The sequence below is a fragment of the Mixophyes fleayi genome, chromosome 3 (genome assembly GCF_038048845.1).
Source record: "Mixophyes fleayi isolate aMixFle1 chromosome 3, aMixFle1.hap1, whole genome shotgun sequence".
Taxonomy (NCBI): Eukaryota; Metazoa; Chordata; class Amphibia; order Anura; family Limnodynastidae; genus Mixophyes; species Mixophyes fleayi.
In genome coordinates this window covers 339,194,453-339,220,988 of record NC_134404.1, presented here as the reverse complement: position 1 = coordinate 339,220,988, position 26,536 = coordinate 339,194,453, and the positions used below count along the sequence as shown (strand labels likewise).

Genomic DNA, 26,536 nt, shown 5'->3' with positions numbered 1-26,536 from the left:
GTGAGGATAGGGCTGCATGTGACAGGGGCAGTGACATGATGTGAGGAGCAGAATGGAGGCAGCAGGTAGACCCAGACTGAGAGTTATATAGTGGAAGGAGCAGGGTCCTCAGCAGCACAGAGTATATCAGGAGATGAGTGATGTGTTAGTGAGAACAGGGCTGCATGTGACAGGGGCAGTGACATGATGTGAGGAGGGGAATGGAGGCAGCATGAAGCCACAGACTGAGAGTTATATAGTGGAAGGAGCAGGGTCGTCAGCAGCACAGAGTATATCAGGAGATGAGTGATGTGTTAGTGAGGACAGGGCTGCATGTGACAGGGGCAGTGACATGATGTGAGGAGGGGAATGGAGGCAGCATGAAGCCACAGACTGAGAGTTATACAGTGGAAGGATCAGGGTCCTCAGCAGCACAAAGTATATCAGGAGATGAGTGATGTGTTAGTGAGGACAGGGCTGCATGTGACAGGGGCAGTGACATGATGGGAGGAGGGGAATGGAGGCAGCAGGAAGCCACAGACTGAGAGTTATATAGTGGAAGGAGCAGGGTCCTCAGCAGCACAGAGTTTATCAGGAGATGAGTGATGTGTTAGTGAGGACAGGGCTGCATGTGACAGGGGCAGTGACATGATGTGAGGAGGGGAATGGAGGCAGCAGGAAGCCACAGACTGAGAGTTATATAGTGGAAGGAGCAGGGTCCCCCAGCAGCACAGAGTATATCAGGAGCTGAGTGATATGTTAGTGAGGACAGGGCTGCATGTGACAGGGGCAGTGACATGATGTGAGGAGGGGAATGGAGGCAGCAGGTAACCACAGACTGAGAGTTATATAGTGGAAAGAGCAGGGTCCCCAGCAGCACAGAGTAGTGATGTGAGGTGTTTTGGAAATTAAATCAAGTATATTGTGATCTCAAATACACTTCTGCATGAAACTAATTTAATACATCCAACTTATTCAACATTTAAAACCAGAAAGATTTCCAAGGGCAAACATTTTCGGTGACAAATTATGAAAAATGAGAGTTGCTTATAGAAAATGAAGACTGACAACAACTATGATATATTTAACTGTTGCTAAACGCTAGACTAACAAGGGGATATTATAATCTGAGGCACACGGTCAAATTGAAGAAGACGGAATTGTTTAGGAAAGTGCAACTACAAGTAATTACTGAAATACTGAAAACTCCTGAGTAAATAAAAGATATAAACAGCTGTGGTTCCTAATTAAGCTTAAGTCTATGTATGATAAAACTGAGCCAATCTGCCCAATATTTCTACCATGGCTAAAGCCAGAGTCCTCAGTGACTTTGAGAAAGAGGAGAACTTGGCAGTGATAATGACTATTATTTAATATCTACTCTGGAACCCTTATTAACATAGTGATCGTCATACCCCGAGTAATTACAATAGACAGCAAGAAATATCCCCTGAGTCCACTGAAATACTCTCCATGCTTCACTCCAACCACTGCTCACCTCTTGCCAAGGTCGTACATCATGCTTGCCAAGAAGCCCTGAAATAGGGGTGATCTCCCTCACTCCCTGAAGAGCCTGGCATTCTCCCTGATGCTGAGCCAGTACAAGACGTGGTTGGCTTCACCATCTGTGGCATGATGACACAGTTCAGAAATTGTGTCCTATGTCCATGTATTGATGCCTATGGAGGTGGCGATTTTCATGGAGACCAACGTTTAATCAAAGACTGACAGGTGAGACAACATGACTTCAGTAATGGAGACAGAAATGTAAAAGACACTTCAGTCTCTAGAGATTCATTAGCTGCTTTTCTTTAACGCAAAGTTGCCTACTCTCCCGGAATGTCCGCGTCATCTTAGCCCCACCCCTTGCTGTAATTGACCAAAATTATGACAATCATTTAGGGAGTGGGGCCAAAATGATGCAATTTTCCAAGCCCCGCCCTGCATGCCCACCTCCCCCGGGATCAGAGCCCTCTTAACAACATTATGGGCCCCCGGGCAAAGCAGTGCACCAGGGCCCCTATATATATATATATATATAATGTGTGTGTATGAAGAAAAAGTGATATATATATATATATATATATATATATATATATATATCACTTTCTTTCAGCTGTCAGCGTCCCTTTAAATAAAAAAACCAAAACCTTTAACTTATCTTTTAATCGGCTTATTCTCCTCTTCACTTTTCTTCAGTCACTGCTGCTGCCTGCTGAATGCTGTTTTCGTGCGGGGGACTTCTCAGTGCTGCGCTCCGCAATGGACATTTACTGCGAGCGCCGCACGGAGGAGGAGACCAGGGAGGGAGCCGGATCACCAGCTGACTGCAAGGCAATGGGAGAGACGGCCCTGCCCAGGATCTCCCTGAAGCCAACGTGGAAAAGTTGGCATATATGTCGTACTTACACTGCTGAGCTTGAATGGGAAAGATCTGGCTCACTTTATTGCCCTGGTTCCCAAGCTACAGCCCGTAATGCCGCGATTATTGTACGCAACTGGCCCTGGTGGCCAAAAATCTTATTAAATCAGCAAAAATTGGCTTTTCCTTAATTTTGGTATTTGCCTGTATATTCTGCCATCTGACAGGGTCAGCGAGCAGGGAACCTATAGGCACAAAGTATTTGTGGCCTAAGCCCCCCTATCATATCTCCATGCCCCCTTTAACTTTTATTGATATAATAAAATGTGGAAACACTTTATTACAGAAAGACAATTATTATTAAGTTTTCAGTTCCAAATGTAATGCTCAAAAGCTAATAACATTGAGGATGATGTCTAGTAGAGAAAACAACGATACAACTGAACGCTGTTAAAATTAATCAAATCAGGATGGATTAAAATGTTCTACAATCTTATCACTCATGACTATAATGTTGGGTACAGACCTATGCAGTTATCATACAGATCACACAATTCATGACGGTGTGGTCAGGTATGACAAGATCCCATACCAAAACACATCACATTTGTTGATGTGGTTTTATAAAACTTCCTATAAATCACGATCCACGATGGAACGATGTCAGGTAAATGTGGCAGTGTGTACACACTCACGTCCAGCAGCGTAGGCAGATATCTGTACAGTGTACAGAGTCACAATCTGTTCAGCAGATGGTTATGGGAGATGAAGATCACTGATCTGAAGGTAAATCATGTAGGTGTGTATACATGGATCGGCATCTCATCCGGGCTTTCAGGCATTGATGACATTGTTACAGAAATTGTATCTGAAAGAACTTGCTCCTGTCTTATGTCCCCACATTCTACCAACGTGTCCCAGAAGCTGTACTGCACGCCAGTGTCGGCACTATCACTAGGCAAAACTAGGCAGTTGCCTATGGCGCCAACATTTAGGGGGTGCCGTATTGTCACTCAGACGCTGAGCGTCAGCCACCGACATGGAAGGACAGCGGTCAGCAGGTTCTTCTTTGAAGCTGTCAACACCTGCTCTTCCATGTTGGTGATAGGGAGGGAATGGGCAGCACGGTGGCTCAGTGGTTAGCACTTCTGCCTTACAGCACTGGGGTCATGAGTTCAATTCTCGACCATGCCCTTATCTGTGTGGAGTTTGCATGCTCTCCCCATGTTTGCGTGTGTTTCCTCTGGGTGCTCCGGTTTCCTCCCACACTCCAAAAACATACTGGTAGGTTAATTGGCTGCTAACAAAATTGACCCCTAGTCTGTCCATCTGTGTGTCTGTCTGTGTGTGTTAGGGAATATAGACTGTACGCTCCAATGGGGCAGGGACTGATGTGAGTGAGTTCTCTGTACAGTGCTACGGAATTAGTGTCGCTATATAAATAAATGATAATAATAATAATAATAATAATAATAAACTGTGGTGCTGGGCTATGATGTCACAGACAGTCGCTGTACTCCCAGACATCGGTCCTGCGCACAGCTCCCAACCAGGAGCCATACTGCACAGACCATGACCAACCTAAAGCCATACTGCAATCCAGTGCTAAGTTCTAAAGCTGCACAGTACAGGCTGCGCCCAGGATGAACACGGCCCTCGGTCACCTAGACAGTTGATGTGCGGAAGTTGGTCTTGTTCTACGCCGGTGGGGGCCGTTATTGAATGAATAGACCGGATGTGGTATTGAATTGACTGCATCTGCTCCACCTCCCTGAATGTAATGTCTCCCCTGTAAGGTGATCAGAGGGCTGATGGGGGTTGAAGCTGCTTTGTTCAGAGCGGGTACTTGGAGTCTCAAAGGACATGATGCTCACACTAGAAATATATATTATTTCGGCAACAGGCTGGCTGGTGGGCGCCTCGGTAAGGCGGACTCCTGCTGTGCTCCCCTGACCTGACCACAGCCAGGAGAGAGGAGTCGCTACTAGTTGAGAAGGGCTTAGACAATCGCTGTTTGTTTACAGGTTCTGGGGATGTAAATCTAACCCTGTCCCCGTGAATGAAGCTGCCACATGTATTATGTAGGAACAGAAGAGAGCTTTTAAGTATTAGATATTTTGGTGAGCTTTTCTAAAATGTCAAATTTGTATTGGTCTGAAGATAATACATGAAGACATAATACAGAAGAGGAGTAAATTATCCCCCCTGTTATTTTGCTTTTTGTCAGTGTGCTTACAAAAATCATTTTAATGCACATATATAATACCATCTCTGCAGTAGGCATGATTCAAGAATCATAACACAGAGATCACACTAAGAGGAAATGATCTATAACAAATCTGATACCTGTTAGTTAAACAAATACCACATATTGGTTTATATATGTACTGTATACACTATATGGACAAAAGTATTTGGACGCTTGACCATTATACCAACAAGGATTGTAATGACATTGTATTCAAATACATCCACTTTAATATGGAGTTGGTCCCCCTTTTGCAGTGATAACAGCTTCCACTCTTCATGGAAGGTTTTCCTAAAGATCTTGGAGTGTTTCTGTGGGAATTTGTGCCCATTCATTCTGTAGAGCATTTATGAGGTCAGCACTGATGTTGGAGGAGAAGGCTTGGCTCACAATCTCCATCCCAGTTCATCCCAAAGGTGTTCGATGGGGTTGAGGTCAGGGTTCTGTGTGTGCCAGTCAAGTTCTTCCACACCGAACAAATCAAACCATGTCTTTGTAGTCCTTGCTTTGCGCACTAAGGCACAATCATGTTGGAATAGAAAAGGGCCTTCCCCAAACTGTTGATCTCCCTTGAAAAAGTCTATCAGACGAAATGCGTTGGAGCTCCTCCTTACACTAATCTATTGGCCAATAGAATCTTCCGGATGTGACATCACGCCCGGAAGCTAGAACCGGAAGAGTGCCGCACGCTTGTGATCTGCAAAATATCTCCTATCAATAGCGGGACCGATCACCCGCTATTGTCTAATATCTGAACATCTGAACATTACCAGCCCCTTGGAATTACACAGCGAGACACTTGGGACCGGACAACTAACAGATTACTGCTCCGCAAACGCAAGTATCGATATCATCTCCATGTGGAATTAGTCGGACATATGTACTGTTATTTTCCTCAGCTTTATAACTGCAAGAACGTTCTACAGTTTACAACATTGGGACTGTTCCATATACGAATATTTTATCTATGATCATCTATGGCAGTTAATTTATGCATTTACTGTGATATTTTAGAACACCTTGTCACCATCTGGTCCATCAGCGGTTGTTGAGCCAGATCTTTTCAACAATTAAGATCAATCAGAGCACTACCCACACTAACATATATATGTCAGGATTACATGTATATCCCTCAGTGCAATTTTAAATTTTATATTAAATTTTTTTAATTTTTTAATTACCATTGGATGTGTTTATTTTCACCTGTTTATTATACTATGTATAGGGAATTGCAATAAATGTTGTTAAATGCAATCAGTCTTGACCTACTTATACCTATTAGACTATACCCTCATTATATACAGCTTAATATTTTAGAAACATCTAGCCAGTGAGCGCATAAGGTTTTTTCATTACTTAGTTTACTACTAGGGAGGGATCCCTAGTCCTGATTGCAGCTCCTGGAACCATCAGGAGGTGAGCGCACAGTCTTTATTCCCTCTAGCCACAAAGTTGGAAGCATAGTATTGTCAAAAATGACTTGGTATGCTACAGCATTAAGATCGCCCTCTACTGGAAATAAGGGGCCTAGTCCAAACCCTGAAAAACAGCCCCATACCAATATCCCTCCTCCACCAAACTTCACAGTTGGCATAATGCAGTCAGGCAGGTAACATTCTCCCGGCATCCACCAAACCCAGACTCGCCCATCTGACTGCCAAACAGAGAAGTTTAATTCGTCCCTCCACAGAACACGTTTCCACTGCTCCACAGTCCAGTGTCGGTGTGCTTTACACCATTCCATCCTACGCTTGGCATTGGTCTCGGTGATGTGAGGCTTATATGCAGCTGCTCGGCCATGGAAACCCATTCCATTAAGTTTTTGTACTTACATTAATGCCAGTGGAAGTTCTGAACTCTTCAGCTATGGAATCAGCAGAGTGTTGGTGACTTTTACGCACCATGCGCTTGTGATTTTACGTGGTCTTCCGCTTTGTGGTTGAGTTGCTGTTGTTCCTAAACGCTTCAACTTTCTAACAATATCACTTACAGTTGACCGTGGGATATTCAGCAGGGATGAAATTTCATGAACTGTCTTATTGCAAAGATGGCATCATATCACAGTACCACGCATCCTATCACAGTACCACGCATCCTATCACAGTACCACGCATCCTATCACAGTACCACGCATCCTATCACAGTACCACGCTGGAAGTCACTGAGATCTTCAGAATGACCCATTTTGTATCACAAATGTTTGCAAATGGAGACTGCATGGCGAGGTGCTTGATTTTATACACCGCTGACCAAGGGTCTGATTGAAACCCCTCAATTCAATAATTCAATAATTAACAGTTGTGGAAAAAGACTTTTTTTTAAATCTACCTCACTGCTTCCTACTAAAAGTTTACATGTCATTTAGAGATTAAAATATACATTTGTTTACTATCCATCTATCTATAATGCATATGTATATATCATCATCATCATCATCATCACCATTTATTTATATAGCGCCACTGATTCCACAGCTCTGTACAGAGAACTCATTCACATCAGTCCCTGTATATATATATACATATACATACATATATATATGTTATTTATTGATTTACTTTTCTTACATTTTCATGTTATGCAACCTGTATTTTACTCAATGTTAAAAACCTGAGAATGAGCATTCTTTATGTATGGTTTTTGTTAAAGCACTTTATCAATAAAAATAATGTTTTTTCATAATCAACCATATTTTGTATTTTTGCAATTAATGGACAATAAACTATCATACCGTTACCTCTTGAACTGTCTCTATTCCATCAAGATAGTCCTGATTTTAGGGGTCTATCCCGATCAGCTAGGAGCTTGTCCCGGCATGTGGGACAGCTGGGATGTATTTCATACTTGCCAACTCTCCCGGAATGTCCAGGAGACTCCCGCATTTTGCGAGAGTCTCCCGGACAAGTGTGGCGATCTCCCTGATAGGAAGTGGGCAGAATTCGGTTTAAACGCCGCGATTCACCCGGAATCGCGGCGTTTAGCCTCGCCCCCACTGTAAAATGACGCAATTTGCGTCATTTCGTCACGGGGGCAGGGCCAAAATGACGCGATTTCGGCGCCCCGCCCCCTGCATGCCCACATCCCACCCAGCATCTCCCGGAAAAAGAAATACAAATGTTGGCAAGTATGACGTATTTCCACTCTTCACTTTATATACATGCTGTGTGAACCAGTTAGTGGTGCACTCTTTAAATAAAGGAAGATGGGAGGGAGGTGTAGGTGGTTAGAGGGGAGTGCAAGCTATGTCCTTCATGGTGCTGGCCACGCCCACAAACAACTGGCCACACCTCCAGTGAAACGGCACTTCTCACAATAGGCCCTTTATAGTTTTCAGCCCCAGGCCCATATGGCTCTTATTCTGGCACTGGCGTAGTGTCCTATATCTGTATACAGTGTAATAGAATTGTATTATGATCATGTCCAGTGGTCAGGTCATGTTGGGGGTGTAGTGTCCTATATCTGTATACAGTGTAATAGAAATGTATTAGGATCATGTCCAGTGGTCAGGTCATGTTGGGGGTGTAGTGTCCTATATCTGTATACAGTGTAATAGAATTGTATTATGATCATGTCCAGTGGTCAGGTCATGTTGGGGGTGTAGTGTCCTATGTGTGTATAGAGTGTAATAGAATTGTATTATGATCATGTCCAGTGATCGGGTCATGTTGGAGGTGTAGTGTCCTATGTCTGTATACAGTGTAATAGAATTGTATTATGATCATGTCCAGTGGTCAGGTCATGTTGGGGGTGTAGTGTCCTATGTCTGTTTACAGTGTAATAGAATTGTATTATGATCATGTCCAGTGGTCAGGTCATGTTGGGGGTGTAGTATATCTGTATATATTCACCTGGAAACTATTTTGAAAGTTTAGCAAGTTTAGATTGGCCTTTTTCTCAGAGAAGTATACCTCCAATAATATTGATATCTATGTAACTTCTCATAGAGAGGACTCTTATAGAGACACAATCTGTCTGCAGACATAGCAATTCCAAATCAATGAAACTGAAAGGAAGACAGACAGTAGTATGTGCGTATGGCGTCATAGTGGAAATATATATATATATAAACAGGATAGTTAACATTAGTAGTCCTGACATGCGATCATATAAAAGCATGCTGATAGCTGATAAGGAACAGAAGTCCTGTCTTTTAGTGGAGCTGGATAGAGAATCTCAGACGTACTCCCTGTCAGCGTAGATTTAGATGATGAGATATCAGCATGGAAAGGATCTTTTAGGAGGATTGTACTTAAACGATGTAATGGAGATAACTGCAGCTTTCTGCTATATAAGTATAGATGTCCACCATCACTAAGGGTGAGACGTAATCACCACACTGTCAGATACAGGAGGGGATATACAGCCGTTTTAATGAACACCACTGACTATTATAATGAAGCTCAAAGACAACGGAGAACATGACACTAAAGTATAAAGTGTCTCCTGGACGTGATGGCTGAGCTGGAGTTTGGTGGAGGGAACAAAATGAGGAAAACGTCATTTTTAAAACTCTGTTACACTTGGCTACAATACTTGTGAATAACATCTGCGTGGATATAGTCTGATAGATGTCCAGGGAGTTTTGGTTTGAATTTGCTTCCTCTGAAGGCTAGTAAAGTATATGGAAACATTGTCATTCATTTTTATGCTGCTTTATAATTAAAAATAATCATTAAATGTATCATCTTTTCAGCACCAGTGATGGTTTAAGGATAATTCTGCTCAAAATTAAAAAAAAATATTTTTGGTTGAAGGACTTAAAATAGAAAAGTAAATCATACTTACACTGGATTACAATTCACCAGCATGCTCTTTATTTTCTATATTAACTACTCCAAGACCACTTAAAACTACATTTTATTTAATTTTGACTGTTTGCTTTCCTTAATGCAGCAATCCTACATAGTAGATTATTTTTCTTTAAATAGCAAATTAAGTATCTTTTAACCATGCATCTGATTCTCTTTCTACAAACAATTATCTCCTTTTCAAAATCTTTCATTTGAAGACATATATATATGTCTGCTAGTCACACACATGCAAACAGACACATGCTCTTAGCATGTCATGTGATGACAGATGGAAGATGTCACAGTGCAGACAGAGCTCAGAGGAGGGTTCTGAAGCGTCTCTGCTTACTATATCATCTGCCATGTGACTGTGGTTGCCATGGTGGTCACGTGACACTGTGGAAACAGTGCAGAATCATTAATAGCAGCCTGAAGAAACAAACCAAAACAAATTGTAAATCTCAAGATGCCTCTTATTGCCTGCCACAATGATTTATAATAAAAAAAAACACACCTGCTTTTTTCATGGGATTGGTGCTTGAAGCTGTTGCATGGAGCTGCAACATTGTTGCAACAATATATATAACTTACAATAACCTTGATTTTCTACCAAGTTCTATTGTATGCAATAAAAAAGGAGGTGGGTGTTGGAGTACTTTTCAAACTGAACTGTTCAATGTCAGCTCACAAGTAGATAGGCAATAAACAACTTTAATAAATGCTTGTTTTTCTACTAGACGGCAGCAGTTAATTCAGTAACAATTTCTAAAACATATGCATGATAAATGTGTGCAGTTGTGGTTACACTCTGATCACTTAGTTCAGGTAATTTCATTTTCTACCATATTGCCTCAATATTAATCTGTGGGGGGAATCTAAATGAAACCCCCTAGAAAATCAGGGTCATTGAGAATTGCATCAGGCATGTGAAACATCCATCCAGCTGATGACCTGCAGGCTTATGGTTATCAAGCTGATTTGTACGAAATGCTGAGTGGCCAGTTCTACCAGTGTATAGACAGCATTACAGAAGAGAACTGACAGACAGTCACAAGAGAACTGACAGACATCATCAAACCTCTCTCCTGATCTCTCATATATTTTCCAACATTTCAGGAAAGAAATCCGTACAAAATTTGCCCACAAAACTGATCTGTCCAGAAATGTCCCAAAAACCATCCCCTGACATTTTTGTCTGCAGGAATTAAGGAGTACAATTCCTGTCCTCATCGTCACTGTATTTCTGAACAAGTTTATAATTTTATCATCGTGTTTATTTCATTAGATGATACACCTCTAGCTGTGGCACCCTGCTCTCATATGAAGATAGCTTTCAGCCTGTATGGAATTAGATTGTAAGTGCAGGCTTAGCATTCAGTACAATATACAGTACATTTGTGAATATTGCAATAATATGGGCAGAGGCACAGTGGTTAGCATTGTTGTCTGGCAGTACTGAGGTCTTGGGTTTGATTTCAAACTATTTGTGTAGAATTTGTATATTCAACCCGTATTTCCTTGGGTGTTCTCCTGGTGTTCCAGTTCCCTCGCTCCAAAAACTTACTTGTAAATTGTCTGTGTGTGATAGCGAATGTAGAGTGTCAGCTCCATGGGGCAGGACTTGATGTGAATGACTATATATTCTGCGTAATATGTTGGTGCAATATAATAGACTATAATAATACTAGGTCACCTTGCGTTTTACGTTTTGTGCTCCGTTAGCATCTAGGATGTCAAACTACTTGTACAGATTTTAAGAAACAAAAGATCACACAACATCTAAAAGCCAAATGTATTGTTACACCGTCTCCGGAGACACTCACGGCAAAGATCTCCCTCATCTTCCTCTCCCTCGCAGTCGGGGATGAAGTTGCAGACTTGAGACAGTTTAATTTCCATCCCACTTCTGCAGTGAAAAGATCCATCCAGGGTCATTTTAATACCAGGTGCGTTTCCTGCAAGGAAAATGAGGATATTTAAAACGGAGCTAGAAAATGGGGGTGCTGTTGTGGAACTACATGTCCCAGTAATACTCTGAACAGGTTGCCAAATCCTGCGTTACAATAATGACACCATATTGTACCAGTTATCTTGGCTAGGTGGACTTGTACAGAAACCAGACTGGCCTGGAGATTTGGGCTTTGCGGTAACCGGTAACCAACTCGTGCATGTGCAGTGGAACTGAAAAATTATTATTTTTAAACATTTAAACATTGCTAAAATGCTTTAATCAAATAATGTGATCTTGAGATGGTAATAGCAGAAGGTTTGAGTCACTATCTGTGCAGTCAGGTTGCTGGTTAAACAGGCAAGGGGAAGCTTATTGAATATTACTGCCGGTATCCCCTTGATATATACTACTATTCACCCCCTGTGATAAATATAGCTCTTAGCATTGTACACTGCTCACTAATACATCATTGGTCATATTTTAATATAATTATTTTGCACAATTAGTGGGCAGCACGGTGGCTCAGTGGTTAGCACTTCTGCCTCACAGCGCTGGGGTCATGAGTTCGATTCTCGACCATGGCCTTATCTGTGTGGAGTTTGTATGTTGTCCCTGTGTTTGTGTGGGTTTCCTCCAGGTGGCGCTATATAAATAAATGGTGATGATTAGTGAAATTTATAACCTAAAATAAATGGACACAATAATTACAAATGATATGTATCTCCAGTACATCCCAAACCCAACCCAATTACCACTCCGGGTCCTAATTATGGCCATAGACACTATGGCCATTGCCTCTAAACCAGCGGATTAAGAAAGGAATGACCACAGCCGTCTATACCCAGGATGTGACTCTGGTCTCTGTACATATTTTTCTACGTGACGCAGAGGATTTATCCTATGATGAGAGATAATCATTTGCGTTTAACTCAAATATAAACATATCCCATACTTGCCTACTCTCCTGGAATTTCCGGGAGGTTCCTGAAGAGTCGGCAACCTCCCTGACGTGATGGAGGCGGGGCTTAACCACACAATTTTCAGTCATTAAGCCACGCCCCTGCCATGAAATGCCGTGAATGTTGGCATTTCCAAGCAGGGGGCGGAGCAACGGTGACGCAATGACGTTTCCACGCCCCCTCCTACCCCCTGTCACATGACTTCTCTTCCCAGGATCTCCCGGACGAGAAGTTTGAAAAGTAGGCAAGTATGACATATCCTGATCATTCTAGTAAGTCACATAATGTTATCCAAAGAAGTGGACAAAGATTGTGTTCGTCTCTAGGTTTCCAGTAAATACTATCAAGTTCTATGCTGCCTTATGGCTGAAATATAGTATTTCCAGCATTGTAGGTAAAGGCCACTGGGCAAAGATGCAATTCCTTAAAAAGAGCCCGTTAACCTACTATCGTTATCATCCCTTATGTAGTTGCTGCTATCCCTGAATACAGAATAACAGTAGATATTGAGAATTACATCCAACATACAGAACAAGGGAAGGGGTACTGTAAAGTATTAAAAAAACACAGACGATGTGAAGGATACAACTTTACATTAGTAACCGCAATATGTTCCATAAGGGATGATGATGGTTAATGGGATGAAACAGCAGCACCCACCCTACGTCAGGCTGTAACATGTGTTTGGCCTGCAGATATCCTGGTAGTGTTTTATTTTACATAACAGTATAATGAGTTTATTTTATTTGGATCTACTGAGAGTTTTCAAGTGATTTTAGGAAAGAAGACAAGTAGGAAAGAAAGTATTTCTTTGTCTACTGACAGACTGCCCCGATCTGTATCTTGTCAGCCTGCCCCCGTTCTAGAATGAGAGGAGGGGTGATTTCGGGCAGCCAGGCACTCCTTTCCAAACACGTGGATGTTACTATATCACTGCAGGTCATTAAAGGAGCCCAACTACCCTCCTCGCTGAGTTCTACAGAAGGGTTAGTAGTTGTGTGAGAGTGAGGTTGGTGTTTCTACAGCAGGGCTTAGAAGCCCTGCAGACCCGAAAAAGTATGGTGCTTGGTGGACCATTTAGGAAGGGGGTTTTAAATATATAAAAATTTATGTTTACTGGTTCTTTTAAGAGTATCAGTTTTTATAATTCTCTGTAATGGTCATATGTGATAGAGTCAAACCGGGGTATTTCCAGAATCTGTAATCCTCGGAACTGCGCATAGAAGATCCATTTCAAAATTAAAATGAATTAATGCATAAAATTGCCCAGGCTAAAATGTGATTAGCTTGATCCATCTAATCTGGCTCACGTCGCCGCTACATCTTGTTCTCTGTGGCTTTGGGGAGCTCTTAATCGTCAGAGATTTAATTAGATGGACACTTCAACGTTTTGTTTTACCGCCTGCCAACTCCCAATTAATGAGGCGAGTAACAAAACAACACACTTTTTCTCTGCAAATAAAATGTAAAGAGATATATCAGTGCTCGAGAACAAATGCAACAGCAAAAGAACAATGTAGTCAATTAAGATCCATCCATGTTGGTTGAAAATGGAAGAGTCAAGTCAGGTTGTCTATGTTCCCATTAATTTCTCCAGAGCCATGAATTTTATGTACAGAATATATAAAGCTATTATTACAGAAAAGGTCACTGCATCGCTTAACTTCATATGTACCGTAACATGCTAACATCTTCACGTGTTGCATCTGTTCTTTAGATAATTAACTGAGAAAAAAAGTAAATATTTCAAGCAATATGATTGGTTAACAGACAGGAGCATGGGATGGGGGAGAGGACAAGGCGGCGACGGTGATAAGGGAGCCGTGAGCCTTCTGTCGCAGGATTCATTGAGGTTGACACTGGCAGCTGTTTTAATTCTGGGCAGTACTGATTAATGCTGAAATACTGTATCCCCACCAGGCAAAGAGACTCTGAGTCTCTCATATGTTGAAACCATCCTGCACATCCAGTAGTTCTGTGTATATACTCAGAACTAATGAGACTTGCAAATAGATATATACTGTGTGTGTGTGTATATATATATCTAATATATAAATGCTTAGTGGCGTCTGTGTGTGTGTGGAAAAAAAACAACCAAGTTGCAGCGCCACCTGCTGGGCAGAGTTATACACTGACCTACTAAATTCTTAGTGTGTGTGGGGAAAAAAATTCAAAAAGGGCTGAAATTTGGTAGGGCTCAAACTCGTTTTTTTGTGAGGTAATTTTACCTCATGAACACACATGTGTAGAGGCGTGCGTTAGTGTGTGTGTGTGTGTGTGTGTGGAAAAAACTATTTTCTCAGAAAGGGCTCATCCAATTGACCTGAAATTTGGTATACTGACATTATTTGACAAAAAAATTAGAATAGTGAAGTCAGTTAACTTCCATCATCCCCCCTTCCCCCCGTGGGAGGGGTGGTAAAGGCTAAATTTACGAGTTGAGGGGTCAAACTCATTTTCGTGAGGTAATTTTACCTCATGAACACACATTAAAAAGGCCGCTTGCGTCGGGAAGTAACGATCTTCCCCTGAGGAGGCCTGGGCTAGGCCCAAATGCATGACAAGAACCTTTTTAACACCTTAAGTATCTTGATTTGACTAGAATGCATGAGTATCATGCACGGGTTAACTTGTATATATATATATATATATATATATATATATATAGCATTTGGGACTGTCAACAAGGCTGGAGACATATACATGTATCGTAAATGATTTATTCAAATGCCACGACTGGTATTAAAATTATTTTAAAATCATTATTAGAAAATAATCTGATTCCTTATGGAAGAGATGCGGCACTTACAAAGCAAAACCCCCTCCCTCATTACTGCCATCGGCCCCAAATTTTGTTATACATACATGCAGCATAGTAACGGATACTAATAATTGTATTTATCATACAGAACAAGAAAAGTGCTACTGTGCAGTTACCCGGATATTTAGGACTAGAAGAGATACTGAGAATTGCCTCAGACATAGAAAACAAGAAAAGTGCTACTGTGCATTTAGGATTAGAAGAGAAATGGCAGTGTGCATTTGCACAAATGTACAGAATAAGAACAAAAATTGAGAACAGCATCCAGCATAGAGAAGAAGAGAAGTGTTAGTATGTGGCTGGCCATACATACAGATATAGAGAATAACATTTATCATACATAATAAGAGAAGTGGTTCTTGGATCTATCATGTCCTAAAAGAGTGCACACAAAAATGTATACTTTGTCCTCGCTTTTAGCAGAGCATTTGAAGCATGTTCTTGAAGCGTCCCTGCAGCATCGTGCACTAAGCACTTACTGAACTCTCCCAAGCAACACTGACATTGAATCAAGTGAAGGGAACACTTGTCAGAGACTGTGTGTGTATCGTGTTCACATACATTATTTTTATACTATCATCATTACAACGGCTTTTAAGAAAGCACTTTAAAGGGGTAATATTAATGTCAGCGTGAAAAAAAAGGAATAATAACGGTTGCAGATCATTTTACTGCTATCTTTGGAATATAAGAATTAGTAAGTAAACATATGCTTTAATATGTATGCAGACATTTAGGCAGCTATTGTGGTATTTAAACATGGAATCTTGTCTGCTCTTGTGTTCTTTGGATGTAAGCTGTGATCAGCTATATGCAGATAAAATGAAGTTCAAAGTAGGGCGCATGGTTCCTTATGGAGAACAGTGGCTCACTGGTTAGCACTTCTGCCTTACAGCACTGGGATCCATTCCCGACCATGGCCTTATCTGTGTGGAGTTTGTATGTTCTCCCTGTGTTTGCGTGGGTTTCCTCCGGGTGCTTCGGTTTCCTCCCACACTCCAAAAACATACTGGTAGGTTAATTGGCTGCTATCAAAATTTACCCTAGTGTGTGTGTATGTTAGGGGAATTTAGACTGTAAGCTCCAATGGGGCAGGGACTGATGTGAATGAGTTCTCTGTACAGCGCTACGGAATTAGTGGTGTTATATAAATAACTGATGGCGGAGACAAGTTGGTCTGTACACACCAGCTAGTGAATGGTCATGGGTCAATACAGGAACACCGAATATGCGCTGGTGTTTATAGAGATTAAATTTTTTTACAGGGAATAATGATCCCTATTTTGAGGTGTCTTCTTGCTGCATTCTAATTTCACTGAACGCCCCTCAGATCACCAGGGGATGGACGAGAGTCAAACAGTCCAAGTGAAACCTGGGGAGGGGAATGGGAGTCTGCACGCAGTCAATGTGGGCCGTGAATGAGCGAGCACAGCAGCGTCCAATCTCTCAGGTACGTGTTTTTCTGGTGTATCACTGGCACCAGCTACAGGTCAGGTGTAAGTGCCAAGTGATCGTGATGACAGCTGTATATACAGCTAGAGCATGTGTTTTCAGTCTAGAGCAATTGTGTTTTTTCATTAAGGACTATGTTATTAACAGGTGACAATAATTGAATACTTTGATTTGTTTCTGTGCGTTCTGCTGGTACTTTATATGATACTTGCCAACTCTCCCTTTATGTCAGGGAGACTCCATGAAATAGGGGTGATCTCCCTCACTCCCTGAAGAGTCTGCCATTCTCCCTGATGCTGAGCCAGTACAAGACGTGGTTGGCTTCGCCATCTGTGGCAGGATGACACAGTTCAGAAATTGTGTCCTATGTCCATGTATTGGTGCCTAAGGAGGTGGCCATTTTCATGGAGACCAAGATTTAATCAAAGACTGACAGGTAAGACAACATGACTTCAGTAATGGAGACAGAAATGTAAAAGACACTTCAGTTTCTAGAGATTCATTAGCTGCTATTTTTTTAGTTGCCCTACTCTCCCGGAATGTTCGGGAGACTCACGCATTTCTGGGAGGGCTCCCGGCAGAGCAGGACAACCTCCCGGTTCTCGCCCTCGCAATAGATAAGTGGCGGCGGGTGGGGGCCTAATGACGCAAATATTGCGTCATCTTAGCCCCGCTCCCTGCTGTAATTGGCCAAAATTGTAACAATTGTTTTAGGGGGTTAAAATGGTGTGATTCATCAAGCCCTGCCCCCGCACACCCACCTACCCCGGGATCTCCCTGAAGCCAACGAGGAAAAGTTGACAAGTATGTTTTATATTCCACATATGTATTTTACGTATCCTACAGTGTATTATATGTTACAGCAGAGCGGACCTAGACCCGTATTCATCACCAGACTCTAGATCCACTTATAGTTGAATACAGACGTGCGTATGACCGAATTATGTGCGTCTTAAAAGGTGCTTGTACACTGTGCTGCACGGAAGCTTTGAGAAACGTTAATGAATTTGCTGATAATGTTCTGTTTAGAATGATGTAGATTGTTATTGTCTATGCGTTACATGGCATCACCTGTGTGTACGAGTCGTTAGAGTACAGCAGATGACTAAATCTTCAAAAATGTTCTCTTCTATCCTTATAACCATAAACATTGAGCCTTTAATCATTAAACAACCGGATGTACGTGGACAGCGATGTTCATCAGGGGAATATATTTCTGCTAGTTACAAGTGCACCTCTCAGAAAAGTAAATAACTATTTCTCATTACAGAGAAGACAGGGTCACCGTGTCTCTGTTTATAGGTTCCAATAGTCTGTTGGTCAACAAACATTTAACCTGTGATTCACGGGACCCCATTTATTGGGCTTTCCGGTTACATACTGTAAAATGACTCAATGTAACCCGATGGTGCTGTAATTTTTATGGTAAATTAATGCAACCACAACAGCAAATAATTCAATTAAAAAGATTTTATCTTTCCTAATACATTGAGGTATTTGTTTTCTCCAGAAGTCAAAATATTTAACATTTATTTCGAAGCTCTTAATGATCCAGTGTCTGATATAAGGGATATCAAACTATGACGTTACTGCCCTGTTCACAGTGGAGGCAGCCATTTGTATGGAGTGTACCAATATTCCTGAGAATTCTATTGTGAGTAGAAGACTGGTGATGTTAATATCAATAAATACTATATAACGCTAGTCACACGTTAGATGTTAGATGATATTTTGTAAAAACACAAAACAAACAAAAAAACAAGACAAATATTTTTTGATTTCCCCAAAAAAATAGATTACCAAGGGACACTGTTCCATCGGGGTCTATGGATGATATATGATATTTCGCTTTAAATTGGACCTGTCCTCTGCACAGAGTGGGGGCAGACATTTTGTCAGCTGTAACCAGTACCCGGAAACTAACCATTGGTTAGATACATTCTGTGTCAATCCTCTGGTTACACCCAACCTGACGTATGAACTAGCAGGTGAAAATGGTTTTAACTGAGTACCATTCAGTTGAAACTCTTAGAGGTAGATTCACTAAATCTTCTATAAAGGAAAAGTGGAGCTGTTGCTCATAGCAACCGATCAGAGTCTAGTGATCTAGTACATTTTAGAATAAAGCTAGAATCTGATTGGTTGCTATGGGCAACACTTCCCTTGTTCCTTGTGAGAAGTTTTAGTGAATCTACCCATTAGACTGCCTGCGACTGGCTTCCTACGTCTAATGACAATTTGCAGTGAGAGGTATGTTAGATACACCCTGCTGGAGAGTATCCAACCAACAATTGGCTATAGGATGAGGATTATATGTGAAAAATAGAATCGTTGGGTATATTTTGCAAATTGAATCACAAAAATAAAAAAGTTCACAGGGGTCGATTTAGCCTTTAAACTGTTAATTTCTATCAAACTGTAAAAGTGCCTTCGATCCACATAGTCTCCACGTAATTATACTGAAGTCCAAGCGCAGGGGGCAGTACTTAGCATTTCAGGGCGAGTAAAGATAATACAGAACACTATGGTTAATGTTTACCAGTCCTTCAAATGGTGTAATTTGTGCCAACTATCTGCAATTATCATTGATTCCTTTGTGTCTGATCTCTCTCTAAATCCGAAAAAGAATCTTTTGTACCAGCGCCAGCCCTCAGTGCTTAACGAACAATGCAATAACACTCTTTCAATATTCATGCGTCTTTATCATCTGCCTGGGCCAATTTACTAATTATTAGCAACGCTGTATCCAAGAGAACAAGTCCCTTGTTAGCAGCAAGATATAATTAGAGCACAAAAATGTGTAGTAACTGCATTCCTTACAATAAACGCTATTATTAAGCAATATTTAACAATTACCGTGGGCAGTGAACTGAGGCAGAAGTATAAAATTACAATAATAAATACATAATAGTGAATAATACGGTGTCTTTCACTGCACTCTGGAGTATTTGATGGAGAAACTTTAGAACAAACTTTTAAAGGCGGACAATTATCACATGTACTTCCCATGACTTGTTTATTATTTTGTATTCATTGGTTTATAATGCAATTAGCTGTATGGCTAAAAAGGTTATACAAGACGGCTTTTATACTGAAACATAATTAACTACATTAACTACTGCTCAATATTCTACACGGCTCCCACAGCATGCAGTCCGAATATTATTATTTTTGCAAGATCATTTTTGTTTGTGGGATCTGAAGGGGGGTGTGGATTAGGAACTTGGGGTTCACATTGGTGAATATGGGCACATTGGGGAAGATGTGGGTGGGACTTGGGTAGATTGGGGGTGTGGCCATTAGTGCCCCTGCAGTGTTGGAAGGTAGGTTAGGGTGTCCATCCTGGCTGGGGGTTGCATATAATGCAAAGCTGGATTTAGGCCAAATAGGGGTGTTGGGCACCCAGAACCTCTAGATATCGGCTGCACTGATTATATGCAGGTTTTGAGGGTCAGGCTGAAATGGTGACACAAGGAAGATAGAATTTGCCTGTTCTTGCTGAGACTTGTTGTTCCCCAGCAGCCGGAATCCCACAGTTCTGCAAATCTTGAATTACAGCTACTGAATCAATAACATGGTTATAATCTGTGGCTAAACTTTCAGCACGAAATACAGGACATTTTCTTTATGCAGTTTCATCTCCGCAGATTGTCTTCTCTTTGGAGTTGTAGAAGTAATTAGATTTGTTTATCCTCCTGTCTCTGACTATGTCTGTTTTTCAGGTCATTCTGTATATCTATCTGTCATTAATGTAGAGCAGGAAAGGTAGCATGTAACATTAATGAGGCTTTGTGAGGACATTCATCTGGGAATAATGAAAGGGAAACATTATCCACCTGATAAGTCACATATGTCCTGTACTGTCAGCACCTTGTATAAGTTGTGTCCTAGACACCCAGTACATACACTACTAGTATGTTGTATAAGTTGTGTCCTAGACTCCCAGTACATACACTACTAGTATGTGTATAAGTTGTGTCCTAGACTCCCAGTACATACACTACTAGTATGTGTATAAGTTGTGTCCTAGACACCCAGTACATACACTACTAGTATGTGTATAAGTTGTGTCCTAGACTCCCAGTACATACACTACTAGTATGTGTATAAGTTGTGTCCTAGACTCCCAGTACATACACTACTAGTATGTGTATAAGTTGTGTCCTAGACTCCCAGTACATACACTACTAGTATGTGTATAAGTTGTGTCCTAGACACCCAGTACATACACTACTAGTATGTGTATAAGTTGTGTCCTAGACTCCCAGTACATACACTACTAGTATGTGTATAAGTTGTGTCCTAGACTCCCAGTACATACACTACTAGTATGTTGTATAAGTTGTGTCCTAGACACCCAGTACATACACTACTAGTATGTTGTATAAGTTGTGTCCTAGACTCCCAGTACATACACTACTAGTATGTGTATAAGTTGTGTCCTAGACTCCCAGTACATACACTACTAGTATGTGTATAAGTTGTGTCCTAGACACCCAGTACATACACTACTAGTATGTGTATAAGTTGTGTCCTAGACTCCCAGTACATACACTACTAGTATGTGTATAAGTTGTGTCCTAGACTCCCAGTACATACACTACTAGTATGTGTATAAGTTGTGTCCTAGACTCCCAGTACATACACTACTAGTATGTGTATAAGTTGTGTCCTAGACACCCAGTACATACACTACTAGTATGTGTATAAGTTGTGTCCTAGACTCCCAGTACATACACTACTAGTATGTGTATAAGTTGTGTCCTAGACTCCCAGTACATACACTACTAGTATGTTGTATAAGTTGTGTCCTAGACACCCAGTACATACACTACTAGTATGTTGTATAAGTTGTGTCCTAGACTCCCAGTGCATACACTACTAGTATGTTGTATAAGTTGTGTCCTAGACTCCCAGTACATACACTACTAGTATGTTGTATAAGTTGTGTCCTAGACTCCCAGTACATACACTACTAGTATGTTGTATAAGTTGTGTCCTAGACACCCAGAACATACACTACTAGTATGTTGTATAAGTTGTGTCCTAGACTCCCAGTACATACACTACTAGTATGTTGTATAAGTTGTGTCCTAGACTCCCAGTACATACACTACTAGTATGTTGTATAAGTTGTGTCTCAGACACCCAGAACATACACTGTCAACACCTTGTATAAGTTGTGTCCTAGACTCCCAGTACATACACTACCACCACGTTGTATAAGTTGTGTCCCAGACTCCCAGTACATACACTGACAGCACGTTGTATAAGTTGTGTCCCAGACTCCCAGTACATACACTGACAGTTTTATAGTTTATTACCTACATTATCCAGAACCTTGTATCTAATATTACACAGATTAATTTAGTTATTTTTCATTAAATAACTTTTGTAGAGTTGTGCATGACATTACTCTCTTCAAACTATCCTATGACAGATATTCTACAGAGCATTTCAAACAATCAGGAATTCCTCCACTTGTGGAATTGTTTTTGGTGTGATTATACCAGCTCTGTGCCCAATTGTTCAGACCAGCATGGTGCCACGCTGATTATGCCAGCACTCGGCCCAAGTGATTATATCCGAACTGTTCCCCAAACTATGTCCTGATTGATTACATCAAGTCTGGGACCAAAATTAGCAGCACCTATCGTTGATCGACAATGACAGTAGAATAGAATCCTACAGTCGGGGTCAGTATAGATGAACAGGATGCGGTGGGCAGGTTGGTAGTTTATCTAGGAAAATGTTATCACTATTTAAAATCTTTAAACTGTTGGAAACAAATGATAATAAAAACTGATTTTTCCTGTAGAACACAAATATCAACTTTAAATTTCAGTGTACAAATAAACTATCAAGTATTTGTGTGCTACATGAAAAAACAGTCAGTATTTAACTTATGTGCAAAACAGAATACTAATTTGCACCCCTTGCATTGTAACATGGTTTTGTTCAGGAGACTGAAATAAAAAGTTTCTCAAGTTAAGATCCTTAATGAATCAGGCCCCTGGTCTAGGTACAATTTGACCCCTTCCAACATCATCCCTTCAGTGAAAAATTAACTAATTGAAGCTGGTTAGGTTACAGAGGTTCTTTAAACCCTTTACCCTGGAAATGGCTGGAAATTCACTGCAGCTGGATCTATTGGGGTGAAGGTGACAGACCAGGAACCTCCCGTTTAAAGGCACGTAAACCTCAAAAGTGCACCACGTACAGGAGAATGTACAAATATTACTTCAATAGTTTTGTACCATTCCTCAGTACAGGGAGTAGCCTACAGGCTTTACCTGCTTTCATATATTCAGACCTGCTACTTGTCCAGGCCTCATGCCAATCAAACCCTCCACTGAACCTCACCCCAAGCCTCTGCACTGTGGGAAGGTTAGCACAGATCGATAAGATTAACAGGAACGTTTTTGGGAGAAGAGAAGGGAATTACAGGACAGAGACAAGAAGCAATGGCTCTATGTGTGCTCAGTTTACCTAACCTTTATGTAGAGATACATTGCTGCAACAGGGATCCCTTAATTTTTACTTTATACAAAATAATTCAAAGCAGAAGATAACAGCGAGTGCTCACAGAGCCAATGGTCCAGCATCGTCGGGGCCCTAACATATTTTGCTATGGAGCCCGACGACTGAGAATTACTTCCCTGATTATACTCCATGAATGAACTAAACTGATCCAGGTTTTTCCCAACAGAGTAATTGGTAGAAACTACAGTGAAAAGAACTCAGAATAATCTGTGCTCAACTCAACAGTTGATAGTGTTAAAACTTTTCTTTTGATCATCATCAAATAGAGGGTCTGACATGATGCCGTCTCCTTCTTCTATGTCTCCTTTCATCATCTATAAAATGCCTGGAAGGATCTCGATTCTCCCACCTCCCGGGAACAGCTCACATATTAATGTTTAATGCTGCAACTCCTAGAAACCCATTTTGTTTAATTTCACTTTATAGTTCTCAAGATTTCGCTTCTTTGATGTAATAAGCGATCGGGAAAGAAAATTCATTAGGATACAAAGAGGGTGGGGGGGAATGTAGCTTGAAAAACAGAAGCGATGGATGTGTTTGTCTGAAAGTGTTCAGCTCTTACAATGCCCGGGAATTTTTATGTTGTGTGTAATTAGGGAATGTTGTAGTGAAATTGTAGTTTCAGCCACCAACAGGTTTCTATTAGAGATGCTCAGGCTCGGTTCCCCGAGAACCGAACACACCCGAACTTAGCAGATCCGAGCCGGCTCGGTACTTTCGCACACCCTCGGAATTGAAAATGAGGCAAAATGTCAACGTTACGTTGTCAGATCTCGCGAGTTTTGGATTCTCTAAGTACCGCCCTCCACGGCGATCCAGCGCCATTTCAGAGAGGGACACAGAAGGGGTAGCACAGTTCTTGGCAGTCTCTAGTGCAGTTGGGCAGCGTCATAGGTAGAATAGAAAGAGGAGGGGTAGCAGTGTTCTTCAAAGTCTCCAGTGACATTCAGGAGAGCTCCATTGCTCCATTACTAATTGTCATTGCTGAAATACAAATAATAGGTCTGGCAGGCTTGGTCTTCTAAATCTGCAGTCACATTGTACTGTGTTATATAGGTAACACACAAAGAGGAGAGCTCCATTGCTCCATTGCTAAATGTCATTGCTGAAATAGAAATAATAGGTCTGGCAGGCTTGGTCTTCTAAATCTGCAGTCTTTGTTTGAAAGTGTATGAAAATAATATTGTGACCTGTGAGGTGGTCAAAATTGACTGCAAATTACTTGAAATTACTGTTATTGAGGTTAATAATAATGTAGGAGGAAAAAAAGCAAAAATATGTGATTTTAGCAAAATAAATAGGGATTTCATAAAAAAAATGTGATCCAAAACCAAAACACGCAAGGGTGGTTTTGCCAAAACCGAAACCAAAGCATGAAGTTAATCCAGATCCAAAACCAAATCCAAAACCAGAACACGGGGGGGTCAGTGAACATCTCTAGTTGCTATTTATGAAAACTGGATGAAGGATGTTCTGTAACCCCTAACCCCAATATAGACTGTACTCACACAGATGGGTCCTAGTACCTTGATGACGGTTCCGGTAAATTGATACGCCTTATTCTTATGAATATTGGTATAGCTCATAAAATATCTGCCCCCTTCCTTGTCTATAGACAACAGGTACATTTGAAGACAAATTTATTTACAGGAGTAATCTTCTGCGTTAGAATTAAAATGTAAGCTCTTAAGATCAGACGTATTCTCGCTAGCTTACTTTATTTGATCCTAACTCATTTATATAAACTATATAAACCATTGTTTGCTAAGTGACATAATAAAATGAAACATAAGAACTTAAAAAAGAGACTTTGGGCCTGAATCATTAAGGAGCGTAAATGCCGATACGTTGCGTATTTTGCATAAAAAAATGGACTCTTACTACAGCCTATGGTTTCAGGGGCGGATTGGGGTGGAGACTGGGCGTAGTACAGTAAGGGCGTGCCAAGCTGGAGAACACGCAGCAGCGCCCGATTCATGCTTTGGCCATCTCTCAGGTACTTGTTGTTTGTTGTATGACTGGCACCAGCTACAGGTCAGGTGTAAGTGCTGATTACTAGTGATGACGGCTGTGTATACAGCTAGAACATGTGTTTGTAATCAGGAGCAACTGCAAGAATGTATTTCGTGTACAGCAGACATTGATAGCATCCTAATAAATGTATTTTATAGGAGAGACCCCCCCCCCCAGAAAAAAACCATCCTTTTTCATTTTTTGATGTTTTATCATTAATGACTATATTATTAACAGGTGACATTAATTGAATAGGTTATATTCTGTGCGTTCTTTTGGGACTTTATATTCCACATATGTATTGTACGTGTTCTGCAGTGTATTGTCTGTTAGAGCAGAGCGCACCTAGACTTGGATTCATCACCAGACGTATCTTCTGATCAGCTCCTTGTTGATGACGGCCGTGCGTATACATGATTTTTACACATTACATTTGTTTCGCGTTTCTTGATGAATGCGGCCCTTTAAGTGGTTATATTACACCCCAGTCCTAAGTTATATGATTTGCCCATTGTCGCATTTGTAGCTTTGCCTGTTAGTACCGGCTTTGTATAAATAATGTCCGTCCTATTAATCCCGATGTTTACCTCTAATGCTGAGATTGCTCTTGTATTCCGGGAGAGATAAGCTTGTTCTCTGCATTTGTATTCATTACTGTTTGCTGCTCTATTTGTGATCTGTCATTTCAAAGCAACTTTTCTTTTTTTTTGTACAAAACAATAGAACTGTCACTGCCTGGAAAACTTAAAGTATAAAATTCACGATCCGTTACCAGACTGTTGCAGGCTCGTAAAGTTAAGACTTGGCAAAACATCATTAGGGAGGCGCAACAATTTTCTACTGCCTAGAAAAGAAACGCACAAATCTCTATTATGCTTTATTATATTTTATTTAGATCTACTGATTGCCTTGGCAGACGCTTTTTATTTCACACATTACACCTGCCCACAATAGGATTCTTTATACTCACAGTTGGGCTTAGATTTAGAGATCATTGGATACTGGAGAAGACATGGATGCTTGTAATAATGTAAGTAGGAAGCAATGTAAGTAGGGAGTAATGTAAGTAGGGATCAATGTACGTAGGAAACATTGTAAGGAGGGATCAATGTAAGTAGGGATCAATGTAAGTAGGGATCAATGTAAGTAGGAAACAATGTAAGGAGGGATCAATGTAAGTAAGGATCAATGTAAGTAGGAAACAATGTAAGGAGGGATCAATGTAAGTAGGGATCAATGCAAGTAGGGATCAATGTAAGTAGAGGCAATATAGGTAGAAAGCAATGTACGCAGGAAACAATGTAAGGAGGGATCAATGTAAGTAGGGATCAATATAAGTAGGGATCAATGTACGTAGGAAACAATGTAAGGAGGGATCAATGTAAGTAGGGATCAATGTAAGTAGGAAACAATGTAAG

The 26,536-nt window shown here is 40.9% G+C and overlaps 1 protein-coding gene across 1 annotated transcript in view; it reads right to left on the bottom strand.

Moving 5' to 3' along the window:
• Positions 1 to 26,536, bottom strand: part of ALK (ALK receptor tyrosine kinase) — a 588,292-nt gene that overhangs the window by 107,753 nt on the left and 454,003 nt on the right. Inside the window, exon 6 of the mRNA XM_075204381.1 lies at positions 11,203 to 11,334. Within this exon, the coding sequence (XP_075060482.1) occupies positions 11,203 to 11,334 (132 nt within the window). The remainder of the gene's footprint in view (positions 1 to 11,202; positions 11,335 to 26,536) is intronic.